Source organism: Ciconia boyciana, chromosome 2, assembly GCF_034638445.1.
Source record: "Ciconia boyciana chromosome 2, ASM3463844v1, whole genome shotgun sequence".
NCBI lineage: Eukaryota > Metazoa > Chordata > Aves > Ciconiiformes > Ciconiidae > Ciconia > Ciconia boyciana.
In genome coordinates this window covers 57,598,406-57,611,788 of record NC_132935.1, presented here as the reverse complement: position 1 = coordinate 57,611,788, position 13,383 = coordinate 57,598,406, and the positions used below count along the sequence as shown (strand labels likewise).

Here is a 13,383-nt window from a genome sequence, read left to right as displayed (position 1 = left end):
GTCCTGGTATTCACACAAGCTCACTTTGTCCATAACAACTAAATGAGTAACCCGCAGTAGCAGGGAAACTGTAGCTGAAGAGAAAGGTCAGTAGAAGGAAGAGCTCGTGCCTCCACGGTGTAGGTCCCAGGGACACCTGGTTCATGTAACCGCAGAGGGAACTCAGCTGGCTCCTTTATCTCGGGAAAGTCCCCACACATCCAGAACTGAACTGCAGGCCAGATAAACCCACCATTTGTCTGACTGAAATTTCAGCCTCCTTAAATCATTTAAGCTTCAGTTCAAATTAAACTTGCAAATTCTTGATTCCTTATAACCGCTATAAAGATTGCAACCATATGCTTGCTTATTTTGCCAATTTGAAAAAGAAATTAAGCATTCTTTTAAGAGTGACCCAGACAGTCAGAAATTGTACATCTGCAATGAAATGGCTGTATTTTTAAGTGTTACTGACGTATTTCTACTTCTATTATAGTCCTGTCTCTTAATGGCAATTACTTTACAAGTATGTCACTTAGATTAACTCAGAGCTGAAGTGCACACAAATCTTGTATATAGGCTTTTTCTGTATGACTTCCATTTCTGCCATGAATGGAGTGTCATCAGGCTTCAGGAGTCAGAGAAATAATAATCCACTTCTACTTTGACTGTCCATCTCACTGCATTTTTTTACACTATGACAGGATCACTCTGCATTATATGTAGCACAGAGCTGATGTGGGAAGATTTCCACATCTAAGCTAGCATGCATGTGCTAATGCCATGTAGGGAAATAACAACCCATGATTTTATGAGTGTAGTTCAAGGTACTTTGATTCTCTCTGTCTCTCTCTCACATTGAGTGGTATGCCTAAGTACTTTGACTGCTAGAGGCTCTCTGAGTTGTTCTGTAACATCATTAAAGGTGCCTGAACTAATCTTATACAGACAATTAATATACCCCTGGTGATCTTGATATGATATTTTAATGAAAACAGTATTCTGTAGTGCAAGACAAACGACATGATACACTGCTTTTGAAATGTAACTAATTTGTTTTAAATATAGCATTGTATTACAAATTTAATATTCTCCTAGGGCTTTATGGATTCATGTTGTAAAGCAAGAACAATTTCCTGAAAGCCAGATTCCTGGCGTGTGTTTGAGGTGCAGTGCAATACAAGGCATCTTTACTTTGCACATGCAGTATGCAGGGTGTGAAAGACAGGATCCTACAACACCGTGCAGAGTTAAATCCTATAAGAGAATACACCAAAATAAATTACAGTGATGGTAAGGCATTTTACAGGATGGTGAAGCTATTAAAGTATTCAATCATGAGGCCAATAACAGGGCAGGAATTATGGACAAGGAAGAACAGACGTGCCGTGTGATCTGCTTTGAAAAGAGAAGGATAAAAGCAAAGTCACTTTTGGTCTTAGCAGCTAAGAAAGGGAAGGATGTTACATCAGCAGTGTCAAGACTTTAAGAACAGCAAAAAAACTTTAAACATTATTTAAATGCAGTTGGTGTGGGATTCACTAGGAACAGATTGGCTCAAGCCTGTAAACAACGCTTAGAAATACTGTATGTGAGGTGTGAAACGAATGTGGAGGTAGCGCAATATCAGACAATCCTACTGATTGTACATGTCAGTTGCTGGCAAACAAATTTATTTTTTTTCCCCTGAAAAACAGTTTGCAGCATTTCAAGCTCTATGAGAGGAATTCTGCCTTAAGGAGCTTTAAGATAAAACTTTTTGGAAGGACAAATACAAGAAAGTGGGTCACTCCCAATATCAGTTTTTTGAACAAAATGTTGTATCACTGTTGCTGCTATTATTTTACGTTTGGTTCCTGTGAGTTCATGCTTGCACTCGTTCAGACAAAAAATTCAAATTGCCCTACCCAATTTTTCCCTTCTTTATGGTTGTGAAGAATCAAAACCACTGAGTTTTACAATATTTTTCACACCAGACACACGCTTGACGTGGTTTCATTTGGCACTTCTCTCTGTTGTCACCAGAAATTCAGTGTTTGTGCAGGTTTGGCTAAAAATCTCAAAATAACTAGCCTGACAATGGGTAGCAAATTACCACAGAAGATGGGAAGCCTTAAGATCATTATATATTCACCCATCAAATCATATCAAGTGTACCTCTGATAGAAGAGACATTACCATGTTGCTGTTTGCTTTTGCAGAGATATCCCCAACCAAGAGGCCAGAAGAAAAAGAAAGTTGTGAAGTATGGAATGGGTGGCATGATTATCGTCTTGCTGATTTGTATTGTCTGGTTCCCACTGCTCTTCATGTCTTTAATCAAATCTGTTGCAGGCATCACCAACAAGCCTCTAGATGTATCAATCACAATAACTCTAGGAGGTTATCAGGTAAAAAAGAAGAAAGACTAAAGGCAAACTCTTTTTTTGCACTGTATTTCCTTGTGCTATTTCTTATTCCCTTCATTGAATTCAACTCTCCTGCCTTATGCAAGAGATCAGGCAAGCTCCCACAAATGATCCCTTCTGGGTTTAAAACCACGTTAGTTTTTCACTAATGTAAAATATTATCTTCATTTGCAAGTTAAAACCAGAACCTACTGGCAGTGGAATCTGAATAAATTATCCTACGTCAGGTCCACTCAGGTAACTGCCTACAGGTCCACATGGTTAATATAACATAGTTGGAGGTAGCTTGCTTCTCAATGGAATAAGATCATAACGTTCTCCTGTTGAATTGAGTGCCATAATTGTCTTGGGTTGTGATACGCAGGACGCTGTACCGTGTATGTAGCAGCTGATGTGAAGTAAATGTGACAAGTGTGTGTTCTTTTGTTTCCCAGCCTATTTTTACAATGAGTGCTCAACAGAGTCAGCTCAAGGATTTGAATCAGACTGATTTCAATGCGTTTCTGGGAAGCTATAGGGGTAACACTGTAAGTGAAATGTAGAATACCTCGTTATTTAAAAATGTGTGCATGTTTCCATGGAGGCCTTTTGTGAGTTTTGTTGTGTAGTTATAAGTGGTCAGCAGCACTGCCATCATTTGGAAGATGTTCCATAAAGAGGGTTTGCATGAGTAAAGGTTCGGACAGATCATATGTCAGGACAGCACTGGGTTATGGTGAGACAAGTTAACATTAATCAAGACATCTTTGCACAAAATCATGGAAGACAGAAACCCTAGTTGTGCTTTCGCCTGAATAGAAACCTCCTAAATGACACAAACCTTCAGGAGACATGATGCTGTTGGTGTACTGCCAAAACAAACATACTGTGGGGACACAACAGTGCTGGCACTTTTAAGCCCCGTGCTCCTTCCTATAGCACACACAGCTTTCACCTCCCAGTGAGGAGATGTGGTGCTGTCAAAAGAAAGTGTGTATGGCCTAGAAAAGTTTTTACATTGAAATGTGAGAACATAAACATTTAAACATCGTCTCACTATTTCATGGCGCAACATGCACAAAGTTATCACAAGTTTCTACAGGAAAAAGACTAGTAATTAGTAGAAGCTGTTGCATTACTAAAGTAACTGGGGTTTGATCAGATATAACTTTAAAAGAAGTGCTTGCTTCTAGCCCATTCAAGAATTAACATTTTTTTTCTATTAGATCCTACCAAATAGCCATGTATTATAGCAGTAATATTGTAATCTTAATCCACTTTGGAAGTTGCCAGTTTCAAGTTGCCTTATCCTTTGCAGACATCTTTCTATGCAGAAAGATGCTTAACAAAAGACAGAGTAATATTTTAACTTAAGTTTAAATATACTCTACAGAGTTTACCTGATGAACTTTCAGACTCACTTTGGCCTACATAGCCATCATTCTTCAAACCAGCAGGGCCATTTTTGTTTTGCCTTCTTAGCTCGGCTCTACTTTGTTTATTCCCCTTCCCATCTAAAGCCCCACTTGGTACCTGAGGAAAACAATCAGTGCAAACCACTGCACTTACAATTAATCAAACATTTACAGTTCTGCCTGACTGGGAAATGTGGCTCTGTGTCTTGTGAATATCACTGCACTGAAATTTTCTTTTCCTCTTCTGCACCTCCAGGCTGCTTTGCAGTTTCTAGAGGGCTATGGAAAAGAAGATATAACTCTAGCACATCTAGAGGGAAATTCAAACTCTTTATGGACCATCAGCCCTCCCAGTAGAGAGAAAATGATACAGGGACTGCTGGATTTTTCAGCTGAGTTCACTGTAGTTCTTTCATGGAGCATTCAAAGGTAATTAACATAGCTGGTATGAAGTTGATAAATCATTTTCCAAGTGTTTCTCAGCAGAACAGTTCCATGCTGCATTTTTGGTTTAGTTTTTCAGCAAAATCTATTGTACTGCAGAGCAAAAAAACCTGAAAGTGGGAGGGAGAGAGACAGAGAGAAGTGACCTTTGTTACCCAGGAAAAACATTTGTTGCCTGCAGTTCTCAAAAAATTAAAAAAGAAGTGGAGCCACTTCCAAGTACATTATTTAAAAAGGCAGGGTGGAGTTTTCAATGTGACTTTGGAGTTTTCAATGGGATTTGAGGGGAAGGAGGGAAAAGTAAGAAAATTTTAGACAGTTTTAGGTGGAGATGTTCAAATAAACTGCCCCGAACAACAACCTTGTTAGCATTTATGGAAACTGAATACTTAGACCTAGTTAAGGCAGAAAAACTATGAGGAAATACAAACAGAAGTGCCTGGTCCTCTTATTAAGGGAGTCTGGAACTGACACAAACTATTTTTAAATACACATATACTCAGAGACTTACTTATACAAATAGCATAACAATGGCACAGATCCATTTTGTCGAGACCTTTGCCTCTTTACTCGTGGTTCCTTTGGCCTTGGTGAACTATTACTTTACAATGAAGTTTTTGCAAGAGACAGCCTAGAATATAAAGTAGTTGCATGCAGGCTAGAGCACACCCAGTCACCGAGGTGGTTTGTTGGCTACTGTCTGCCAGCTGGGATCCCTGCAGACCGCTGGATTAAATTGAAGTTAAGTCATCACTCCATGGAAATTAAGTACCTTTGCAGCCCCAATATCTACCTGTTTTGTTGGAAGTAGATGCTGGATTGTTATAGTAATCCTCAGCAAAAGACTGCGCACAAGAAGCCGGTCAGTTGAATCACTGTGGGAGCTCTGAACATGCTGGGTCAGTCCTTCCACAGTCAAAAATAGGCTTGTAATGAATCTGCACCCTTAATTCAACTTTATTTGACCTCCCTTATTTTCCTGGAATCATACAGTATTAGCTAGTGAATTACATCACTCCATCATTTCTGAACCTTATATTAATTTTTAATACTGCTACTCAGTTTGCCCATATGCTTGCATAACTACAAACATTCATACACTAGTTGAAAGAGACCTTTTTCACCCCCAAATTATATCCTGTGGATTACATTGTGACCATGCCTGACTGAAAGTGGTAAAGACTTACCACAGTGACCTTCCACTTTTTCTCCGTAAAGGCAAACTGCTGTCTTACATCTAGGCCAGGAGACCACAAGCAGCTGTAAGCTGAGCCTTTTGTGTCACTCAGGAAGCATACACGCTTTCTGCCTTTGCACATCATCTGCCGGGGACGTTTCTCTGCAGCCCCCAGCAGCCCAGGAGCTGCCTCACCCAGCTGCTGCATCCCAACCGCAGGGCATGGCACAAGGCGTTGTGCGAAAGCTGATCCTGCCCCAGCTGTGTTCTGCAGCTGGCGTGAAAACTGGGGGGAGGCATGGGGGTCCTATCAGCCTGTTAGCTACACATTTCTGCTGGGCTGAGGTGGGGTTTTGGGAAGCTGTAGCTGACTGCAGCATCCTTAGCTGCCCTGGCACAGAATGTGTGGTAACACAGATGGTCCTGTTGCTTAAAGTCAGAGCAGGCATGCTCCCTTTCCCATTCTGTTTTGACTGATGTAATGAGCAAAATTATATTAATCTGTCGTCATTTTCCTGTAATGCATACAAAGGTGTAGTCAGTTAGAAAAATACACCTTTAAGGCTGCTACATATCCTCCATGGGAAAACACACCATCTCAGGTAGAGGTAGCATGATGCTTGCTTTAGCAAAGACTGGGATAGCCAGGGTCAGTGTGGTTAGACTAGTTAGACAACTAGCTCTAGCATTCAGCAAACAAGTGTTTAGGTTATGCTCTTATTGTGGGTTGACAATGTGTCTTCCCTTTTACTTACAACAGAAATCTCACCCTTGGTGCCAAAGCCGAAATAGCATCAGATAAACTTACCTTTGTCCTACCAGAGAACACCAGAAGAGATATTGCTACAATGATGTCTGGACAGCAACTGGAAAAGGTGTAAGTTATTTTCTTTGCCTATTTATATGCAGACTTGCCCTTTTTAAACCTAATTTCCTAAGGAGGTCAGGCTTGTGCAACTGTACCCTTTGTCTGCCCATCTATCCCCCTCTATTAACTTTGGAGCCTTGTTCACAGAGGCCAACGGCATTGAAGTCACATAATAGTAACAATAAAGGTAAAAGCTTATTTCCTATGATAAATGTAGGCTGAGAAGACCATGAACACTGGAACACCACCAACAAGCATGGTGAAGCTATTAGTTAGTTTTCTTTGATTTATTGGATAAGCACAAGTTCATTACAGTATATTCACAGTTAAACTCTCCTTTGAGGTACTTCAGTTCAACTTGATCTGAGGATGTTGCATTGATGATATTTTTGTTCTAAATAACCATCCAGACTGTATTTCTCATTGTTATTCTTGAATAGTCTTAGATTGGCAAGGAAGTGTTAAATCACTGTGGTCAAAGGGTAACATCTGCAGTCATTTCTGACATCAGATCTTTTCCTGTAATGGAAATTCACAAGGCAGAAAGAGCAAGCTCTTCATATGAATATCAAACATTATTCTATGGATATAGCCTTATAGCATTAACAGCAGTGGTGCCTCCTTTCAGATTTGAAAGGAGTCTGGCTCTTCCTCTTCCGCCTGCTCACTGGGGATTACTTTACAACAGTGGTCTCTAAATACTGCTAAGCCAACACGTCATCCCTGAAAGCCACCTGATCTGATTTGTGGCCACAAGAGTTGAAAAGTTAAAGCTGAGGCCAACTGAGATGATAGTGAAAACTCTGAGAGGTTCATATGTGTTAGTAGGTGGAAATAAGATTTGTCTTTTCTGTGCATAGCTATTTTTCTGCACCCACACACATTTGTACATCCAAAGAGATTGCTGTTGCACATCTGATCATTGCATTTAGAAACTATTTTATGCCTCTCTTACTTTTCTGCTGTGTGAGGATACGGGAATATTTCCTAAGGAGATGTAGTGCCAAGGAGGGTAGATTTTGCTCTTTTGTGGGAAGAGGTAATTCATTCGTAATTCTCTCTTTGCAGGAGGCAAGCAGTAACATAGAAGATATACCTGCATTTGCCTGTGTTGCAGTAATATTGTTGATTTAAGCTTTTTTTACTTTGTCATAAAGGAAAAATGGTTGTGGCAGCTAGTAGCCATTTGACTACTTCAGCAAGGAGCTTTCTGCCACCACGTCTGCTGGGACAACTTAGCTTCTGAGCTCTTACCTATCTTTTGGGCCTGCTGGAGTGATCAGGAGGGATTTTAAGTTGGCCACGTCTGTTCTTCCTCAGCCTGCTGTATGCAATATAGCAAAGTGTCACAGGACTTCCCTGAGAGCTCCCCTTCCCTAGAATTTTTCAGACATTTGAGGAAAAAGTTAGGATAGTATCTCTGCTTTTAATGAAATGTCTCTCTCTCTGGATGCTGGTAATTTATTCCCACTTAAGGTGATTTAATTTTGAGTCCAATGGAAGAACTTTTACAAACATCTTTCTTTTTAAGTTTGAAATCCTCCTACAAACTGTGAAAATATTTCCCAGTGAAAGATTCTGGCAAAAGTTCTCAGTCTTTTCAGGTGTTATTATTGAAACGTCTTGCAATTCTGAAGTAATAACTGTTCTCACTACATATTTTTCTAGCTACATGTTTTTCTAGCTTGTTTACTACTGGTGATGTGTTGCCTTTCTTTGTGCTGCTTATATAGCTGCTTATATAGCTGACTATAAAAGCAGCTTTGTTAAAAAGGGGAACAAAATATCAAGTCTACATTCCTTGCAAACACACATGCCCCAGGTGTGTGGGATTCATGGCGTGTGAATGGTGACATTATGGATGGAGCTCCCTGCTGAAGTACTGACAGAACATAGTTAATAAATCCAGCTAACTTTCAGATGTGACATCTGAACACTATAAAATCATAGCTTAAGCCAAGAATTACTGGGAACTGTGTATAGCCCTGTTAGCTATTTCTAAATTATTTTAGAGGTATAAAAATATGAAATATTTGCTTTCTCATTTTTTCCAGAACATTAGAGACAGTGTACCCATACTACATCAAGGCTCCTAGTGATTCTCTGGCAAAACCCATAAAGCAGCTATTGACAGGTATGTGTCCAGACCATGGAAAACAGAATATGGTTGAAAGAAGTGCAACACAGCACTCACACTTGCACATTCACTGAGCTGTTATGGGGCACCTCAGGCTGAAATGCACTTACAGTGGCTTCTACCTCGTGCCTGCAAGCTTGAGGAAAGGTGAGGTAATACAGTATAAGGCAGAAAATGCATCTGGATGTATTTTAGCTTTGTATTTAACAGTAAGGACTCTAAGGATGAAGTCCAAGCAGACTTTCCTCCAATTCTGCTTTCGGGAACTGCTTTCCCTTGTTTTCTGAAGAAGCGATGACAAGTTTCACTTCTCCGCATCTCCCTGCTACCTTACCACAGTCAGTAGTGCTGCGTGTCTGCAAATGTAGCTCCTCAGCTTAAATAATGACACTGAATGATTTTTTTCTTAGCTATTCCTTCCTTATTGGCTACAAAGAATCCAGTTTAGATAAATCATTGAATTTCAGAGTCTATTACCCAATCAGAATGCATACAGGTACTCACAGACATACAGAAAATGTGCACGCATGTGTACATTTGCACATGTGAAAAACCTGTTGGGTTGGAAGAGTAGGAACAAATCTTTATCTAAGACCACTTTGCTCAACAGAGGTTAAATTTGGTGCTCAGGTCTAGTAGTAGTACTATGTAGTACATTATAGTATGATGTGGTACGTTACTGTTCAAGGTTCAGTGAGCATGATTAGATTAATTAGGAAAAATAATTCTTGAGGCTGAACCTAGCTCTATGAGTAGCAATAAGTTACGAATACTTCAGTGTCATTAGTCATGTCCTGTCCTAAAGAACTCTTAATTTGAGATTCTTCAAAAGGGTTTTAATGTATACACTGCTAATGTACATTCCCCAAAAATCAGGAGGGCCAGAGTTCACCTCCTGTCTGTGTGATGAGTATGCATAGTAGGATGGTATGCTTTTCTTGATATAAGAGAATAACATATTTTATATCAAGACATAAATTATTTACAGTGATAGTTTCACTCTGCCATATAGAAGCTGTCCACTATTCCTCCAGGTTAAATACAGGCCTGAAATGCAGACACACTGACTGTCATTGATACTTTGACCTGAAAATATGGAAATGATTTGACAGTTGGACAGAAGAAAGTGTAGGTGATATGAAACATTTTATTTATTTAATGCACATTCAGATGAGATTTGCAGAAGGAAAACCACAGAAGTCTAGATATTATGTTTTTGTACAGAAATAATGTAAAATGGGTTTTAGGAGAATTATAATGAACATTTACTCCTACATTGCTCAGTCATTTTATCATGCAGATGTTTGAAGTATCTGACTCAAAACAGTTTGACTTTTACAATCCTTGGTATATATATTAACATTGCTTTTTTTCAATAGACTGCAGATGGGAAAACATTACAGTTTCCCTGGTCAAAAATGTGTCCGATGAGGGAGTTCGTGAGTGGTGGGTTTTGAATCAGCTTGGAAAAAGATACAAAACGTCTGAAGAGAGTCTTGAACTCTTCATATTCAGTGATAAAGTCAGTCCACCAAGCCTTGGATTCTTGGCTGGTTATGGGTAAGAAGGAATCTTTACATAAAATTAAAATAATGTAGATAAGATAGAAGTAGAGGTGACTTTATTTGCTGGTTTGGGGGTTTTATTTCTTTTTTGTTGTTGTAGTGTTTGAACATTACAAAATTTTGAAAAGGGGTTTTGTGAGATTTTCAAATGCATGTCTATTAATGTTATCTATAGAATGTTATCTATTAATGTTATCTATCATATTTGTAAGGAATGGTATTACCCTTGATACCTGCTCTCCAGTGGGAAAAAAGGCAGAAGCACCGTTTGCACCACTTTCCTCTTGAAGTAAAATCATTCAAAAGATGTTAGTTTAGCTACAGGTCAAGTTCTGCCCAAACTCTGCCCAGTTTTGGCGACCTTCCCGATCTCGCAGTCAGCACCCTGGGTGTGAAAGAGTTATGAAATACATCTCCACAGACAGAGGAAGGCAGGAGTCTGTGTCTTCCCAGGAGACAGGCCCTCCTGGCATGATTTTGGAGAACTCCTCATAGGAGGATTATCAGGGGAGGACAGGTAAACGTTAGTCTGTCACCAGGTAAACATGAGTCTGTCACCAGTTACAGGCACTTTATTAAAAAATATTAGATACGAAACCTGATAGATCATTTGCCTTTAGCAGCCAGCAGTTGTCAGATTTCCCATTGTGACTTCCAAGCTGTAGCAGACAGGACGTGAGACCATCAGCGACTGGGGTTAAACCATTTCAGTCAGCAGCTTCAGCTGTTTATGTTCCCAGATTTCTGTGGTGTTTGAAGAGACCTTATTTTCCTTCATCCTGCAGCACAGCAGAAACAAGATCCTAATTAGAAATTAATGTTCACTCAGCTGACAGACTACACTTAGCTGTGTAGATGAGCTCCCTCACACTTGGCTGACCCTTTTTCGAGGCACGATTTGAACTCTTTCCTTTCTTTCTTTTCAGCATCATGGGACTATATGCCTCGGTTGTCCTGGTGATAGGGAAGTTCGTCCGTGAATTTTTCAGTGGGATCTCTCACTCCATCATGTTTGAGGAGCTACCCAATGTAGACCGAATCTTGAAGTTGTGTACTGACATTTTCTTAGTGCGAGAGACTGGAGAACTGGAACTAGAAGAAGACCTGTATGCCAAACTTATATTCCTGTATCGCTCACCAGAGACTATGATCAAGTGGACTAGGGAAAAAACTAATTGATCTCTTTGGTGTCACACTGCGAATCAAGTTGATTTCATCTGAATTTTAAAGGAAAAAAGCACAATATTCTCTTAAGAGCTAAGCCTTTTATAGTTAGGTAGCAATGATTTTTCACTGAAGGAGTCCTGGAAGCTTCGGCCTTAGGAATCCATGCTGCCTTTCAAATTAAGGATCAACAGTGAAGAAGGTTGGATGATTTGTTGTTTTTAATGTGCCACTCCTCTACAATCTGGGGACTGCTTTGTAATTTAATCAACAAAAAGTTTGCATCTTTGTCTGGCTAATTTAATTTTCCAGACGATCATTACAACTTAAAGAGAAAAGAAAGGAGTGAACCCGCAGATGACTCCAGTGTACCTTCTTAACCCTCTCTGGAGCCATACAGATTGGATTGTGCAATATGCCGTTGTACATCACTGACTTTCAAACTACAGTAATGGGACACTGACTAGCCTTCAGGACACCCAAGACCCAGGGCCGCAGTGGGAACTGAAGATGTTCTAGCCATACCCATTTGTAGAAGAGCAGAGGTTTTGATGTACAAAGGACACTGTGGACAAGCCTCTGTTAGCAAAAAGAAAACAAGTAACAATCTCTTTAAATGCCTTATTTTATTTGTACAGTCACAGAAGACATTTCCACCAAACATCAATGACTTTTCTCAGGAAAAAAAAAAGCAACTGAAACTTGACACTTCGTCAAGGTTAACTAATGGCTAGAATAATTATGGTGAATTATTGGGGTGTTCTGCTGGGCCATTCTCTTCAAAGTTACTGCTTTCCATTAGATGAGAAAAGAAAGTGAATTCAATGACCTAAGGAGCTACTTCATTTCTTATAACCCTTTAAAGACTGAATAGTGTGTGCTTCTCTCTGCTCCCCATGACATGCTTTTTCCCATTTCGATGATTTAAGGCAACCGTTTTGCTGTTTTAAGGCAATTGTTTTGCTGTTAGCTGATACTCTTCTTCCAGTGTTTCAGGAATACGAAAATGTTTACATATTCCAAGTCACATTTTTACATCCAAGACGGGTTTTTTTTAAGTTCCCAAATATAGACATACATACGAGCTTGAAAAATGGCCTTTTTCTTAAATTACTATTACTAGTGACACAAACAGCTCATTAGAGAACATTGTAGCATGAAAATTTACAATTGCAATGTAGGTTTCATTCCATGTTAAAAAAATTATTGAGAAAAAAAATCATTGAGTGGGTAGGGTATGTTAAAAGGGTATACTGTGTAGTTTTGATTCAGTAATGACTTAAAATAAAGCACATGTTGCAAAGTCATTTTAGAAGTATTTTTTCCTCTGCCTTTTTACATGAAATGGGAAAAGTTTGACATTCTTCTAACTCTGTGACAAATAAATCTCTTTCTTGTAGTTAGCTGCTATTTATTATATGAATGATTAGTTAATCACCGGAAAGAATCTAATACAACATAATTTGCTGGCACATTTTACTGCAGAACTTCATAAAACAGCACAACTAAATGAAGTCGCAACATACTCTGCCGAGTGCTTCCATGACAAATGCTGTCACGTCCATTCTATACTGTGAAAACTAACATTTTGAGCACCATGAAGTGCACAAAATAAAAATCGCTTCATCATATTGTAACAATAAAATCATTTGGTGACTGGAACTCACTGGAAGACAACCTGATTTCCTCCAAAGTGTAATGGAAAGCTGGCTGCTCATACAGCCAGGCAGCATTCCCCAGTGGAGAGTTTTGCTCCATTTCTTCCGTAGGACCTGTGAATGAAAATCAAAATATACAGGGCAGCCCTGACATAGGATGCAACAGGGATGCTAAAATGTCCTTTGTGGTTAGATGGAGCCTCACCTGGGTGTTCAGTGATTTTAAGGAGAGCAACCCTGGAAGGAGAAGTGTGAAGGGTGTAATGTGTTTCTAAAGGTACCAGGCAGCAGAACCATGCTGGCCATAGTTGGTCCTGGCTCCCTTCCTGGTTCCTTCTCTTTAACAGGCACTTCCTTCCTGGTGAGAAAAATCTATCTGCAGAATGAGCTGTACAGTTATTTGGGCTTTGCAGAAATGTGCTGCTCTTTCTTTCATGGATTGATCGAACTTTGAAAATAAAAGGATTCTTCTCTTGGGTTTTTTTTTTTTTTTAAAACAATCTATAGTCAAATCGGTGACATGGACTGGCTAGCTAAGTACAACAGGTGAAAACTGTACTGCTGATGACCATCCTTTCAGCCCAGCCAT

At 39.5% G+C, this 13,383-nt stretch overlaps 1 protein-coding gene across 1 annotated transcript in view; it reads left to right on the top strand.

Moving 5' to 3' along the window:
* PIEZO2 (piezo type mechanosensitive ion channel component 2) overlaps positions 1–12,803 on the top strand; it is a 321,244-nt gene extending 308,441 nt beyond the window's left edge. The window contains exons 46-52 of the mRNA XM_072852760.1: positions 2,181–2,369; positions 2,822–2,914; positions 4,038–4,210; positions 6,163–6,279; positions 8,325–8,404; positions 9,787–9,967; positions 10,899–12,803. Coding sequence (XP_072708861.1) covers positions 2,181–2,369; positions 2,822–2,914; positions 4,038–4,210; positions 6,163–6,279; positions 8,325–8,404; positions 9,787–9,967; positions 10,899–11,151 — 1,086 coding nt within the window. The 3' untranslated portion in view covers positions 11,152–12,803. The remainder of the gene's footprint in view (positions 1–2,180; positions 2,370–2,821; positions 2,915–4,037; positions 4,211–6,162; positions 6,280–8,324; positions 8,405–9,786; positions 9,968–10,898) is intronic.
* The last annotated feature ends 580 nt before the right edge of the window (positions 12,804–13,383 follow it).